Source organism: Carya illinoinensis, chromosome 12 (assembly GCF_018687715.1).
Source record: "Carya illinoinensis cultivar Pawnee chromosome 12, C.illinoinensisPawnee_v1, whole genome shotgun sequence".
In the NCBI taxonomy this organism is placed as follows: domain Eukaryota; kingdom Viridiplantae; phylum Streptophyta; class Magnoliopsida; order Fagales; family Juglandaceae; genus Carya; species Carya illinoinensis.
Window position 1 is genome coordinate 16,544,341 of NC_056763.1, and position 16,913 is coordinate 16,561,253.

At 33.9% G+C, this 16,913-nt stretch overlaps 2 protein-coding genes across 9 annotated transcripts; one reads left to right on the forward strand and one right to left on the reverse strand.

Annotated features, from left to right (window-relative positions):
* Positions 1 to 2,580: 2,580 nt before the first annotated feature.
* On the forward strand, positions 2,581 to 4,341 carry LOC122289193 (E2F transcription factor-like E2FE). Of its 8 annotated transcripts, none has more exons than XR_006236140.1 (6): positions 2,581 to 2,802; positions 2,881 to 2,948; positions 3,031 to 3,083; positions 3,207 to 3,732; positions 3,839 to 3,930; positions 4,031 to 4,341. XR_006236140.1 is itself a non-coding variant. In XM_043096163.1 (5 exons), the coding sequence occupies exons 1-4, from the start codon at positions 2,702 to 2,704 to the stop codon at positions 3,555 to 3,557; spliced, it is 573 nt and encodes a 190-aa protein (XP_042952097.1). In that variant the 5' UTR covers positions 2,581 to 2,701; the 3' UTR covers positions 3,558 to 3,604; positions 3,839 to 4,341. The 8 variants fall into 8 exon arrangements, 2 of the variants coding, with proteins under 2 accessions (XP_042952097.1, XP_042952096.1); XR_006236138.1 differs by having other exon boundaries at positions 4,078 to 4,341; XR_006236141.1 differs by having other exon boundaries at positions 3,207 to 3,604.
* A 9,126-nt stretch (positions 4,342 to 13,467) lies between these two features.
* LOC122289287 lies at positions 13,468 to 13,989 on the reverse strand. Its single transcript, XM_043096272.1, has one exon. It carries the CDS (start codon positions 13,987 to 13,989, stop codon positions 13,468 to 13,470), a length of 522 nt encoding a protein of 173 aa, XP_042952206.1.
* Between the last annotated feature and the right edge of the window lie 2,924 nt (positions 13,990 to 16,913).

Sequence of the window (16,913 nt, forward strand, 5' to 3'; positions counted from 1 at the left end):
AATACACTAGTACTAATACTATAACTAATAACTATATGTAATAATAGTAATACTATATGTAATATACTAGTATTATTATATCATTTCAAACACCACACATTTATTAATACTCTATGTTATACTATATTAAATAATAGTAATACTCTTATTACTAATACTCTATGTAGTTATATTAAATACTATATTACTAATAATTTATGTAGTTATAGTGATTTAATACTAACATATTACATATTAAGTTAACTATACTAATACATTATAAATTTATACATATATGATATATTATAATTTATACCATAACTCTTATAATATGTTAATATATTAATATATACTAGTACTATATATTATAGTTAATAGTTATACATTAAATAGTATAAGAATACATTGATACTAAATATATATAGTTATAGACTTATAATGATTTAGTAATTATGAATTTATGATTAGTATAACTATATAATAGTTTTTGTATAAGACTATTAGTAATTTTGTATAGTTATATTATATTAGTAATATTAGTTATATTGAATCAATCAGTTAGTATAACTATTTTCTACATTAGTAGTATTAATAATATTAGTATTAGTTATAGCCATATAGCCTATATTAGACTTAAGAATCTTAGACTATATAATAGACTAATAGTATTAGTATAACTGTATAACTATATATTAATACTAATTATAGTGAAAAATATAACTATATAATAGTAATAATAGTAGACTAATAGTATAGCTATATATTATTATTAGTTATACTGTTATAGTGATTTAGTAGATTATAATTTATATCATAACTCTTATAATATGTTAATATATTGTAGTACTATATATTATAGTTATACATCAAAGAATATAATAATACATTCATACTAAATATATATAGTTATACTTATATTGATTTAGCTATAACTATATTAGTATTAATATTACTTATAGTATTTAATATAACTATATAGTCTATATTAGTATAAGTATAACTATAGCATATTATAATATTAGACTATTAGTATTATTATTTTTTAATACCATATTAGACTATTAGTATTAATATAAATATTAGTATTAGTATATAATTATAAATATTAGTATTAGTTAAAAATTATATAATTAGTTTATAAAATTATTTATATAAATTATATATATATTTTATTTATTTTTATTCGGTCTGGTCCGGGATGGAAAACTCCTGATCTGAAAACGGACCAAACTCATTCGATCATTCTAAAATTAGACCGGATCGGTCCAAAAATAGTCGATCCGGACTGGCCGAATCTCACCCGTTAACACTACTGCCCTTTTTGCCTAAGCAGACGAAGAAGTTGTTGCTGCCCGCAAACATCAGAGCATCAATAATACTGGAAAATTAGAAAAGAAAACATTGGTATATCTTTTAGGCCGGCCCACTTGCTATGGCCTTATGGTAACAGAAGAAGAAAGAAAGTAATGGGCAAGGAGGATAAGTAAGACTTATCCTGCAATCGAAAGGGAATAAAATCACTGATTCGTTCTGTTTTCCTTTCTCTTTTTGGAATGAAAATCTCTCTACTTGTTTTTATAGTTTATACACCAAATATAGCAAAACTATTTACAACAAATATTCTTTCAAAAGTTCCGCTCCACTCCGCTCCACATCACATTCTAAACATTACTTTCGATTTGCACCTAAAAACACCTAAAAACGATAGTAAAAAAAAGGTTGATGGCGGCAAGCCATGAGGTTCACAACGATGAGGGGCGACACAGTTTGCGGCGGCAGCCATGAGAGGGGGGAGGGGGTGAGGGATCTGGGTTTCAAGAGCAGGGGGTGTGAGGGATCTCAGTTTTTGATTGTTTGTTGTGCGGTCATATTTTTTGCCACATGGATGTACTACGTGGCAGTAAATAATTGGGAGCTGTTTTTAGGCCTTGAATAATCTTACAAGTTAAAAGATTTTTTCTTTTTTAAAACAGTTTCTTATAATAAATTAGTTAAAACAGTTTCGTTTATTTTTTTAATGGGATGAGATAAATTGAGACTAAAATTGAATAAAATATTATTAGAATATAATTTTTTAATGTTATTTTTATTTTGAGATTTGAAAAAGTTTAATTATTTATTTTATTTTGTATAAAAATTTAAAAAAATTATAATAATTATATAATATAAAATGAATTGAGATGAATTTTGTAAAATAAACGAGATTAACTAACTACACATGATTTGTGAGCTACCTCTGGGAGGTTGCTTTTCATATATATATATATATATATATTCTTAACTTTACTTTTCAAGTTTATTTTCATTTTGTTTTAATTTTTATTAGTAATTTATACTAAAATAGTGCTACATGTATAATTTTATACACGATATTATATGTATTGAATAACAATTCTATTTTATTAGTATTTTATTTTTAATTTAAATTATAAAATTTTTTACTATTTTCAATAGCTGATACATGAGTATATATATAATTCTCTAAATAAAATTGTAAATATATATAACATTTTTATTTATTATATATATATTAATTTTTATTTTTTAAAGATGAAGTTATTAAAATTTAAAAACCGAGAAAATCCCACTGGTGACAAGGATTCGGAGGCGCGCCCGAAGAAACTCAGAAATTCAAATATGCTTCCCGCTTATCCAAACTCTGAAAGCCATAAGAAAAGAGAGCAGATCGAGGGACTCTTCCTTTCTTCTTAACGGATCACCAATGGCCTTGCCAGCTTCGTCTTCTGCTCTATCCGAGCCCTCGACGTCGCTCCCCCACGCCTATAGCAGAAAGCAAAAGTCCCTTGGCCTCCTTTGCTCCAAGTACTCTTCTCTATCTTGTCTTCGTCTTGAAAGCTTCTTGTTTTTTTCTTGTTTTGACTTTCAATTCGCTTCCTACAGTTTCTTGAACCTGTACGAACGAGACGGCGTACGGTCAATCGGGTTGGACGATGCTTCTTCGCGATTAGGTCTTCATTGGATTGCATGCAAATGTTTGAAGTATTTATCTAATTTTTGAATTTGTGGATCTAATAGATTTGAGATTTTCAGGGGTTGAGAGGCGAAGGATTTACGATATTGTAAATGTTTTGGAGAGCATTGGGGTGAGACTATTGAGCTTGGAACTTCTTAAATTTCCGCTCTTTTTAGTTCTCTACAATTCTAGCAAGTCTTATACCATTGCAATCATTTGCTCATATTTCAAAAAATTCTTGAATGCTATGCAGACCCATACAAAGGACACCAGGAAGCCTGCATTCAGGTGGTTAGGGCGCAGGGGAAAATCTGAAAATGTTCCTATTCCAAATGATTCGAGGAAGCGAATGTTTGGAAGTGATGTCACGAACATATGTTTAAAGAGGGATAAAGCTGACTCTTTATTTGATGGGAATTTAAAAGGGGATCTGAAAATACAAAAGCAGATGAAATATGAAAGTTTGGCAGATCAGGTTGATAGAAAGAACTTAGAAAATGACTCAAAGCAGAGTTCAAAGAGCTACCAATTTGGTCCTTTTGCTCCCGCCAATGTGGTCAAGGTTGGTGTCCCTGAAAGTAAGAGAGTAAAGAGGGATGGATGATTGGGAGGGCATTGCCTCTACTCACCGTCCACGGTATCAAAACAAAGGTATCATTTCTTGCGCTTTTGCAGTTCAGTGAAACACATCACTTGGGCTCAGTCATCGTGATCGATTCCATTAGAGGCCCACAAGTGAAGTGGGTCATCAATGATCTAGATTCACCATAGGAAACCAAGTAAAAATGCAGTCTACTCATTCTCACTAATTTTCTGCTTTTTTTGCTCTCATTGATGTGTGCTTATAAGCCTTGATCAATATTGCATCTTTGTGTTTGGGGTCAGAGTCAGGAGCTGATTAAAATTACGCTAATCTATGGTGAGAGGACGGTGATCAAGAGGATGGGGAGTAAAGTTTTTCCATTATAATTTAATAGGTAATCATCGTCAGATTGGCATATCACGCTAACAAGCTTCTCTGAGATGTCCTTTGCCATTTCAATGATTTTCTTGAGACAATAATGTTTCTATTTGCAGTTGCTGTCAAATGTACTGATGCATATGTAAGTGTATTAACATTGCAGTTTTGAAGGACCTCTTCTCACATTACCTGGAAGCGTGGAAATCATGGTACTCGGAAGTTTCCGGGAAAAGGTCATTACAAAGTTCCTGATACTTCCCACCACTGAGCGCTGAAAAAGTACAGCAACAAGACAGCATTTATATCTTTTGTTTATAGTATTCTGATAAGAAGAGATTCCTCCGTGTTGGATTCATCGGCTATCCTTACGAGTTTCTTATGTATATGCCATGCAGTCTTTATAAGAATTTCCAAATTTTTTTATGAATCTGATTGGGTCCTTTCAATGAGAATTCCTCTTAATTAAGTTCATGGACCAGAGTTTACGCGTTTTCAAAGCACCTTGAACAAGTTGCTTTGCATATCATACCCATCCGCCCTTGGATTAATGTGACAAACAATCTTTTGTCACTGTTTCTCAATCATTGAGCAACTGAGTCTAACTGAATAGTTTGTTTTTTAGATAAAAATTAAAAGTTAAATAAAATATTATTAAAATATATTTTTTAATATTATTTTTGTTTTGATGTTTGAAAATTTTGAATTATTTATTTTATTTTATGTAAAAATTTTAAAAAATTATAATAATTAAATAAAATGAGATGAAAATTTTTTGTAAAAGTAAATAGAAAGTTAATTGCAGCAGTCCCCGCACCCAAACTCCCAGCCCACAAGCAAAATAAATAAATAAGAGGCAAACTTTATGCAGAATTTAGGTTTTTTTTTCCTAACCTTTATATAGGGGTGTAGATCATGATTTGGATCCGGATATTTATAATCGGATTTGGTTTTGGGTTTTAAAAATCGGGAGATTATTCGTCTGGATAAGTTGAAAAAAAATATTGGCGATAATCGGATGTTAACCATTCGGGTTTATTACCTTTTTATTTTCTGCTTTTTTATTTTTTGAAAAATGTTTTTACAGCACTTTTCTTTTTAAATTCGGATATCATATTTATTATTTAATACTCATATTTTTTTAAAAAATATTTTAAATATTTTTTTTTGCTTTATAAATTTTTTTTCTTAATGTTTAAAGAAGTGAATATTATTGGATTTATGTATTTTGTTAAAAATATAATAAAATATTTAGACAAAAAAAGACTAAAATTGCACTTTATGAAATTGTACCATCAAACATGCAATTTATGTGCAAGTGTACGCGGAAAGGGACCCATTAAGGGCTGATTTGGATATTGAGTATCTCATTTCATTTTATCTCAATATCTTTTTTTTTTAAAAGGTAGATCATTCATCCATTCATAGAAATAAGTTTTGAATACAAGGAGGATAATCCTCCATCAAAATACATTCATCTGGACATGACAAAGCATGCTTGGCCAATCCGTGGGCAACTCCATTGCCCTTTCTTGGTACGTGTTTAATGGACCAGTTACTGAATTTAGAGAGTAGTTGTTTCATATCTCTGATCACAAGGCCAGCTGAAGTCCAACTTTCTTCTAAGTATTGCACTGCCTTGACTACCTCTAGCGAATCACCTTCCAGCAGGATGTTGCTAAGCCTCAGCTCAGCACAAAGTGCTGTACCTCTGAGAGCAATTGCTGCCTCCCCTAGCATGGGGTCCGGGCTCATTGTTTTGCTTGACCACAGAGTGGCTATCACGAGGCCCTTACAATCTCGAATTGCAACTCCAATTCCCACCTTAGAATTTGCCTTATCTATTGCAGCATCCCAGTTTGCTTTGTAGATTCCTAAGGGGGGAGGTGTCCAGTGTTGAGGACTCAGGTCTTGTTTTGGCTGCTGCTTTGTCTTGAACTCGGTTTCAGATCTATATAGTGCCAACTCTGCTTGGATCTTTTTGGAGAGTTTAGAAGGTGAATTAAAAGAGTTCTCAAACACCAAGCAGTTCCTTCTATGCCACACATGCTTAGCTGTTACTGCCATCTCACACACATCTTCTGCAGGTAGTTTTTCCAACATCGATTCAAGGAGTTCTTTGAAGGACTCTGCATAGGTACTCAGCTTCTGAAGTTTCCTCAAGCTTAAATATCATACATCTTGAGCTGCTCTACAAGTCCACAATGCATGGGAAACTGTTTCATCTTCATTGAGGCAAATGGGACACAAGGGGGATGTCACCACCTTCTTTTTTCTTAGGTTGAGGTTATTTGGAAGTGACTCATTTGCTGCTCTCCATAGAAAGGATTTGGTTCCATTAGAAATTTTGAGATTTCATAGCTTATCTCATAACTTTGAGTCAGGGTTTTGCAAGGAGGGTTGACCCATGTTAACCTCCCTTACAGTAACCTGCAAGTGGTAAGCACTTTGTACAGAAAACTTTCCATTCTTTGAACACCTCCAGGATAGAACATCTTGGTTTCTGCAGGGACTAACAGGCATGTTACAGATTAACTTAGCCTCCTATTCTGAAAAGATTGAGTAGATTAGGGAGAGGTTCCATTGCATGGTATCTGGGTTGATAAGCTGATCTACTGAAGCCTCCTTGTCTAAAATGCTCACAGGGGATTGTACCATATAGGAAGATGGCCTTGGTATCCATTTGTCAAGCCAGATTTTGATATTTTGTCCATTGCCAACTCTCCATAACAGACCTTCTTCAAGAACATGCCTGGCTGCAAGGAAGCTTCTCCACACATAGGAATCCGAGGTTCTCTTCCTGACTGTGAGAAAGTTTGAGTTGGGATAATATTTAGCTTTAAGAACCTGAACAGCAAAAGAGTTATGGTTTTGTATGAGCCTCTGTGACGCCCCCAAATTCTGTTTGGGATCGGACGGAAATTTGAAGCGTCGAGACATGCAACATAAGGTTACCTGCCCCCGTTCATGACATATAAGATGCAATGTTCCTAACATGCATCTAACAATATGTAATATTTGCAGCGGATAAATTTTTTCTTTAGCAATTCTATGCACCAAATTGAAAATATCCCAAATGCTTAAAACATACTTCATACATAAAAACCCATTGAACAACTAAGATCACAACACTAGTCCAAAATTGTTATGATCCAAAAAGTACTAGAGATGCAACTCAATCGTACAAGTAGTAATTTACGTTAATTACTATATTAACATTGATGTCGCACCGTCGCTTAGTCAACTGTGTCTAGTTGATCAGCTTCTGATTCTCCTTCACGTCCTGTAACAAGATCTATCATTCGGGGGAAATGGTAGTTGGGACTACCAAAATGAGATTTGATTACAAATCTCAATAAGTTAACAAAAAAACTTCCACACAAGCTAATGATGCATGGATGACAGTAAAAGTATAAATGCATAATCAAATTCATAAGTAATTAAAACATAACTTGGTGTACAACATAGCATAATTGACATAACTTAAATCGAAACATGAACTGAACTTGACTTGACATGAACTTGATCTGAAACTTGACTTAGCATGAACTTGCTCTGAAATTTGAATTAACATGAACATGATATGAAACTTAACTTATCATGAACTTGTTCTGAAACTTGACTTAACATGAACATGATATGAAACTTGACTTATCATGAACTTGTTCTGAAACTTGACTTAACATGAAAAATACATACTCCACAGTTGTTGTGGCCCCATGTATTCTACGTGTAAATACATACTCCACAGTTGTTGTGGCCCCATGTATTCTACGTGTAAATACATACTCCACAGTTGTTGTGGCCCCATGTATTCTACTGAAACTTATTCTTTAACTACTTAAATACATACTCTACAGTTGTTGTGGCCCCATGTATTTCACGTGTCACAATTGCTGTGTCTCTCGTAGTGTATGCGTCACAATTGCTGTAATCTCATACATAAGTAATCAAGATGAAACGTGACTGGAATACGAAAGGACTGAAGCCTTGACGTAACATAATTTGACTTGAACATAATTTGAAATACATGACCAACTTGAGATAGAAATATTTCGTAACATGGTATAACATATAATAGACAACATATTTAACATGACATACTTGCAACAGTGAATATTACATGACTTGACATACATGTAATAGATGACATACTTAGCATGATGTACTTGTAATGTACAACAATACATGACAGAATATATTATGTAACAGATAAAAATTGATGACAGAATAAATTCTGTATAACAAACAATTACGTGATGACTTGGTATAGCATGACATATATTATAACACACATACATACACTGTAGTTCCTTTACTTAGCACACATACACAGTAGACTGCTAGTAAGTTAAAAACTAACTTATCTCGATCTCTGCGTTTCTTATAAAACCTCAAGCGCGATCACGAGGAACTGTAATTAGTGATTCTAAAAGTTAGCACTGAATTAATAATAACTTGAAATATGAAAAATACTAACTTAAAGAGTAAAATTTCTATTTTACTCTCTACATGTAGGAAGATGACCGTTTTACACATAACTTAAGGATTTTGCATACTAACTCCAAAAGTCACCAAAATTTACATGCCTCATGTAAATTTTATCCTTAACTCAAATATCAATTTAGAAAAATTTAAAACTAATCACAACTATTAAAACTCTATAGGGCCGAAATTTCCATATGCTATTTCCATTGATTTTGTTTCTAATTTGTTTTGATTAACTTTTTGATCTATGACTTATAAAGATGTGATCTTCAAACCAAACCATCACATGGTTTAAAAAGATATCCTAAAATATATATAAGCTTCTAATTCAAGATCACATGGTTAAAAATTAACCAAAACATAAATTTAGCCAAGAACATCCACACTTTGGCTTATCTGAATATCTCTTTGCATAAAATTTCATATCTTTGAAACTAACATCAAATATCTTCAAAATAATAATATAACATGTATATAAGATGCTTATGATCCTCCAATAAAATTATCAAAGTCATTGGAATAGGTTTAGACCACCAAAGAGTTAAACTTTCTCAAAACAGAAACTGTTTTTCCTCTTCCAGTTTCTAAGTTCTAAATCTAAGAAAATCTTTCATCAAAACCTTTAATCATGCAAAAATCCTCAACCAATAGTCATATATACATGTTAACAATATTCCATAAAAATTTCGGACCAATATCTATCCATTAGCTTAGTCAAAAACTCCAAACTATAACATATTCTCCAGTTTATCTTCCAGAATGACCTTTCTATAGTTTACATAATATTTGACTGACCAAATGATCTTCAAATGGAACAAATAATATATCCACATAAACTAGACTAAAAAAAAAAATAACTTATATGAAGGAGATTTTATGATAAAACACTTACAAAAGCTTTGAAATGGGCGTGCAAAAGAACTCCTAAAAACTGTCCGAGAGAGAGTGTTTGATATTCTTTTAATGGAAAGTATAAATGAAGATAATTTCGTGGGGAGGGGTGGCTGGAGATACTTATGGATGAGATATGGAAGAGATGAGGCTGGAGTGAGAGTTAAGTGTAGGATTCTCTTACCCGAAATGAGAGTTAAGTGTAGGACTCTCTTACTCGGAGTGAGAGTGGAGTGTAGGACTTTCTTACCTAATAATATCTACAAAAATCAATTCAAGATATTTTTACCCAATAATATCTACGAAATTAGCTTAAAATATTTTTATCCAATAATATCCACAAAATTAGCTTAAGATATTTTTATCCAATAATATCTACAGTTTTGAACAGACGTTTTGTCCGAAAATATGAAAAAATATTATTGCGCCACAAGACCTTAAATAACCCTCCGAGTCTAATGGCACAAACCATAATACATTTTGACACTTCTAACTATTTCCAATAATCAAAAACACACTTCTGATACCATAGTAAATAATAACACTAACTATGTAGTTAGACAAAAACCTATACGATTAATAGATTCGTGAAAACTTATGGGGTCTTCACGAGGTTCCTAAAGTTAATAGAAATTTCATAATTGAATTTCTAGTGGGCTGTTACAGCCTCCATCCTTGCTTTGCAAGTATAACAAGATTGAACTGTTCGGAGTCCCTGAACCTCAATCCTCCTTTGCTCTTAGATTTTCCTATGGTCTGCCAATTAATCCAATGGATTTTGGACCTGTTTTCCTTTTATCCCCACCAGAAGGATTGTAAGAGCTGGTTAAGCCTTTTTAAGATGACTTTAGGCAAGAGAAATATACCCATGCTATATGTTGGGATAGACTATAGAATTGATTTTACCAGAATTTCTTTACCTCCTTGGGACAGCATGTCGACTCTCCAATTTGAAATCTTGCCTTTGACTTTATCAAGTAATGAACTGAAGACTTTTTGTTTGTTTCTACCAACATACGATGGTAGTCCCAAATACTTGTCAAAGGCTCCTGTAGCTTTAATGCCTGCTAGCTCTAGGATGGAAAGTTGAGTGTCTAGCTTAGTGTTGCTACTGAAGAAGATGGAGGTCTTTTCAAAGTTGAGGCGCTGACCAGATGCCTGTTCAAAAGATGTCAGGATATGATGCAGTCTGCTCCATTCCTCTGGGTTGGATCTACAAAATACAAGACTGTCATCTGCAAAAAATAAGTGAGTGACTCTCATGGCACCTCTTGCCACTGGGATTCCTGTTATTGCTCCCTGAGTTTCTGCCAGGTTCAGACAATAAGTTAGGATTTCTGAGCAAATGATGAAGAGATAGCGAGAGAGGGGGTCTCCCTGCCGAATCCCTCTTGCTGGTTTGAAGGTTGGCTAGGGGATGCCATTTACTAGGATAGAGTAGCTAACATTTGTTACACATTCCATCACCAAATGCACCCAACTTTTGTCAAAACCCATCTTGATCATTGCTGCATGTACGAAGCTCCACTCTACTCTGTCATATGCTTTGCTCATGTCGAGCTTGAGGGCCATATATCCATTAAATCTGCCTTTAAGTTTGTTCTTCATCGAGTGTAGGAGTTCATAAGCCACAACCACATTGTTAGAGATTAATCTTCCTGGCACGAAAGCACTCTGGTTTGAGGATATAACACTTGGAAGGATGAGTTTCAGTCTGTTTGCTACCACTTTGGCAATGATCTTGTAAAAGACATTGCATAGACTTATAGGTCTAAAGCCTGTAACAGATTTGAGAGCTTTTTTCTTTGGTATAAGGGAGATAAAGGTATGGTTGATGTCTTCAAATCCCTTCCTTGTGTTCAGGTGTTCCATAACTGCCTCAGTGACTCCTTTACCAACAGTTGGCCAATGCTGGTGATAGAATAGAGCTGGGAACCCGTCAGGCCCTGGTGAACCTAATGGGTTCATTTCAAAAATGGCTCTTTCAATCTCTTCTTTGGAAAAAGGTCTAGTTAGTGACCTATTCATATCACATGAGATTCGAGGCTGAAAGGATTAGAGTAAGGCTGCACTGCCTCTAGGAGTAAAGGTAGAAAAAAGGTTCATATAGAAGTCTTGAAATGCTAGGCTTATTTCCTCCTGATTGTTGGATGTGGTGCCTTCCTCATTGGTTACACTCTTGATTATATTGATCAGTTTCCTGTGTGAAGCACATTGGTGGAAGTACTTTGTATTTCTCTCTCCTTCTTGAAGCCATCTTTGTTTTGCCCTTTGTCTCCACTTTAATTCTTCATCCTCTAACAGTTTATTAATCTCTGCTTGAGCTTGCTGGATCTGTACATTGCTATGACCTGTATTAGTTTCCTGCATCCTTCTCAGGCATTCTCTTTTATCTGAGAGCTTCTTGGTGTGATTCTGAAAGGCTTTCCTGCTCCAAATTTTCAACTTCTCACTGCAAAATTTAAGCCCTTCTTGAGAGGCTATTGACTTTGGCCTGAGATGACTGCTTAAGAGCCAAGCTTGTTGAACTATGATCCTGCATTCCTCTCTATTACCCCATGCTGCTTCGTATCTAAAGATGCAAGGTCTATGGGCTTTACCTGCATTAGAACTTGAACATGTAACAAGAATGAGATTATGATCTGAACACTGAGCTGATAAGACTTGCACTGAGTTATGGTACTTGAGATCCAGCCAATTCTTATTAACAAACGCTCTATCCAACCTGGCTTTAGTGAATTCTAAACCCTCTCTCCTATTAGTCCAAGTATAACTGTCACCATTAAAGCCTAAGTCCTTTAGGCCACAGTCCTCAACAGCAGTTCTGAAAGCCTCCATTTGTTGAAAAGGCCTAGCATGGGAGCCAAACTGTTCCTCTTGTAGGAGGATTTCATTAAAGTCTCCCAGGCATAGCCATGGGCATTGGATACGAGATTGTAGTAGTCTAATTAAGCTCCAGCTCTCCTTTCTTCTGGCAGCTATTGGTTGTCCATAAAAACCAGTTAGGATATTGCTTCTTTCCACTACAGCAGGGAGCATAGACAAGGAGATGTGATGATTTGAGTAAGAGTTCAATTCTGCCTCCACCTCTTTCTTCCAAAAGAAGGCCATGCCACCACTTCTACCAACACAGTCCACAATGAAACTTTGATCAAAGTTCAGTTTGTTCCTGATCCATTCCATCCTATCTCTTTTACGCTTGGTTTCACTAAGAAAAATGACATCCGGGCTCTTCTCCTTCACCAAATGGTGAAGCTCCCGAACTGTCCGAGGGTTCCCAAGCCCTCGGCAGTTCCATGCTAAATGTTTCATGGGGAGTCGCAGGGCTGCTTAGCAGCCATTGCCATACAAGCTTGTTTAAAGCTTTTCCTGGTCATGATGGGCCTTGGTTGGGCATCTGAATTTTTCCTTTTCTGTTTAGCCTTACTAATATCCCTCATAGGTGTATCATACTCTTCTTGTTGGGTTGAAAGGCCTAGGCCTCTGGCCCTTCTCTTCCAGGTGGGCCTTGGTTTAGATGGGCCACCTCTCGGAGGCTTAAGAGGTGAGTTTTGAGAGGGTAAGCTGAAAGTGGTCTCCTGCCTCACTGGGCTATCAGACCCTACTGAATTTAAAACAACCATAGGGGATACCACTGGAGAGGTTATCCGTGATTCATTAAGGGCTATTGTATGCATGTCAGGGTAAGTATGGGGGATGAGGGAGGGTGGAGTTACCTGGTCAGATTGCCCATGCCTTTCTACCCCATCATGCGGGTTGCCCTTCCTCTAGAAAGGGCTCTGGGAGATATTGGTGCCTGAGCTACCTTTGTCAGTATGATTAGACTTCTCAACATTATTGCCTTTTGTGCCATGCACCATCTCTTCATTGTTCAATTTCCTGGGCTCACTGTTGTTTTGGCACCAATCGTCTGAGTTTGCAGATTCATCTTTCTTTCTTGAGTAGTTCTGATTGCTTCTCGCTGGGGGCTAGCTCGTAACCACTGACCGTATTGAGCTCATTCTCCTTCCCTATATTTTCCTTCAAACGAAGGATTTGGACACGAAGGTCCAAGGTGCTTAATGACCCCACACTGAAAACAAATTAAAGGCAGTCGTTCATATCTGAAAGGGATTCAGTATCTTTGAGTTCCTGTCTTGATGAAACTGCCTCTTGACAGTGCTTTGGTGATGTTAATCTAAACTTTTACCCTAAGGTATTTGCCCCATGCTAGTCCTCCAGCATCAACATCCACTACAAGAACTTCACCCATTGTCGCGCCCAGTTTCTCCCCAATTGTTTTATTCATTCCCGCAAATGGGAGATCATGTAGCTGTATCCAGAAATTCTCCTTTGAGAAAGACAAGTCTTTGGGTGTAAGGCAACTTTCACAGTCTTGTATGTTGACTAAAAACCTGTCAAAAGTCCATGGACGACTCTTGAGGACCCTTGTCTTCTCCAAGGCACTCTGGAACTCTACTAGAAACTTGTTTTGCCCAAGATCTTTGAAAGTGACTCGTCCTATTACTTGCCAAGCTTTACTCATGGTAGCTCGAAAAGCTCCTTTATTCACTTCCTTTTCAGTTATCACCAGCACTGCTAGACATCTCTTACTCTTTTCTTCAGACAGCAATACTTCCTCTTGCGGGATTAGTACTTCTTGTTTTTTAACCTCCGTGAGACAAAGGCCCTCATTTAGATTCGTTAATTCCTCTGCCATGAACCTCGGTCTTGACCAAAGCACTATACCGGAAGGAACGTGTGAGAACTACTTCAACTATAACAAGAACGTAACTTTCTTAAACTCTTCGGACAGAGTCCAAGAGGAAGCCTCTAAGCTTCAAGAAACTTAGAGAGAAAACGCCCCACCTTTCCGGAGAGAGAGAGAGGATCCGAATTTCATTTTATCTCAATATCTAAATACTCAAATACAAATATTTTGTAATTTTCAATTTTTAATTTTTTTATCTGATCATTATTTAAGCATTATATTTTTTCTAAATTTACAAACAAAACACAAGAAATAATTCAAAATTTTTAAATCACAAAATAAAAAAAATTTATATTTTAATAATATTTTAACTTTATAATATTTTTATTCAATTTTTTCTATCTCATTTTCTAAAACTTATAAAACATTTTAACTTAAATAATTTTACTATTTTTATGAATTTTTTATCTTATTTCTTCTCAATATCTTAAGAAGGTCTAAATTATTAGAAACCAAAGCAACTACGCAAATTTTGTAATAACTACGCCAACTTTTCTCCCCTAACTCTCTCTCCGTTAATAGACGGTGCTATTCAAATCGAGAAAAGTCACAACACTTTGCACCGAGATGTGCTAAAATATTTTTTTAATGTTTTTTATAAAGTATTTATATATATATTTTTTAAAATTACAAGAATATAAAAAATATTATATTAAAAAATAAACAAACATAAATACTTGGAAAAAACAAACACATTTGAATACAAAATAATGAATAGACTCTATGGATGACTATATCATTTTCCCTGATTAATTGGTGTGAAAGTGAGAAGTTGGTGTGAGGTGAATCAGGTGATCAATGATCAATCTGTTTATGGCCCACTCTGATCTTATATAAGCCATTCGGTAACCCATAAAATGACATGGTTCGATCTTCCAAGTTAGATGGTAAAATAGATTTTACAGATTATATAATATATGTTATTTTATAAATTTATTTTTATGTAATTTTTTTGTATCTACAGTACTTCTCAATTATATAAGCCCAAGTGTCATTCTGTAACTCATAAAATGATATAGTTCGATATTGTATGTTAGATTGTAAAGTAGATTTAATAAATCATATCAAATCATGTAATTTTATGAATTTATTTTTATACAATTCTTTCGTCTATATTACTTCTCAATTATGAATAATCCTTTGGCTAGTTTCGCTTAGTAAATAATTTGGTACTATAATACAGTCTTTTTAAGAAGAAAAAGATGTTTTCAATTTCTTGTCCAAATTTAAAGACTTTAAATGGAAAAAAATAGATTTATTAAGAAAGTCTTACAATATTTATTATTGTCTGTACATATAAATATTTTAGACAGTATTAAATGAATAATAAATATTATTGTAGAATCAATTTCCTGAATTTATTTCTCTTTTACTTGAGGCTCTCAAGTTCGTCTAAAAACTTAGACCTCCATATATTTTTATAATTCTTATGTAAAATTTAAAAATGAAATTGGATTACAAATTTAAAAGAATTAGTAATTTTTATGAAATAGCTAGCACTATGATACTAAGTAATTATAAAATGGGAAAATAAATGCGACAAATACACCCTAGCTAGTACATAAATCAGTAGACCAAATGTAAAAAGCGAGCTTTAAAAAAAAAAAAAAAACTTGTCAATTTATATGATGAACTGAATGTCTGGCAAAAAAACATGATATAAGATAAATTGGAAAATAAAAAAAATACATACAAAAAGTATATTTTTTTTTAATTTTTTTTTTTATAAATAGATTTCATTCATTCCTAAAAATTAAGTTATAGCTGTGACTTGATACAATTATAAGCCAACTATTCACAATCAGGATTTTTCCAATATACAAATTTCTTTGTAACTAGTATGGTTTTAACTTCTATAACTCTAAAGGACAACTGTGTGAGTGATAATACTTTACTTAAAATAGAGATTTCATCGCTCACCCTCTCTTCTCTGGAGAAGAGGGTTTCCAAAACTCACCATCTAGAGAAGCTGAGAAGGAGGTGACTTTCACTCAATGGACAAAATGTCCAAGAAACTATTTTTTTTTTTTAAAACCTAAACAAAAGCAAATAATAAAAGTAAAAAAATAGATATGAAAATGACGAATTATAATTTGAAAAATTATAGATCTGTATTTTCAACCTTGTAGAAAAAAATATAAAAGCAAATAGACTGTGGTGTCGTGTGAGCGACACGCATCATTCTAAAAGTGTAGCTGACGGTCGGTCTGAAAAACTGAGGGCCCAAGTCCCAGAAATGCCGTGTGTGGCAGCAATAGGAACTTCCCATGCAGCGGCGTGTGGAATTTATGCGCACTTTAACCCGCGCATGTAACCACGCGTCACTTCATTAGACGAAATTCTTCGCTCATCTGAAGTTATATGATTTTCTATAACTTTATTTAAGTTATATGATTTTCTATAAGTGACGATTGAATATAACTCGTTGAGCATTATTGTGAGGAATTTAGAAATTAATATCTCGTTCCTAATTTAAATTTTAAAATTCAAAACTCCCATTAAAAAATGCAAGAGAGTTATATTGGTTTTTGCTTTTATCTATTATTTTAATGCGTTTAACATGTTGAACATATATGGTATGTTCTATAAATTTGCCCCTCATCTTAACTATTTATGTATTTATTTATTTATTTTTGCTTAATTATTAAGGAAATGATTATTAGTGTAGTGGCATATTTTTTTTTTTAAATTTTTTTCAAGATGTTTGAAAAATATGGAAAAGAAATAAGAAAAAAAATTAAAACGTGTAACTTGCACTAAGAGACCTGCCAGCGGTCAAAGCCGGGGGGCGGCATACCAGCAACACCATATATATTAAAAAAAATTAGACTATAAAAAATATAAATATCTCTTACGTACGTACACATTTCGTG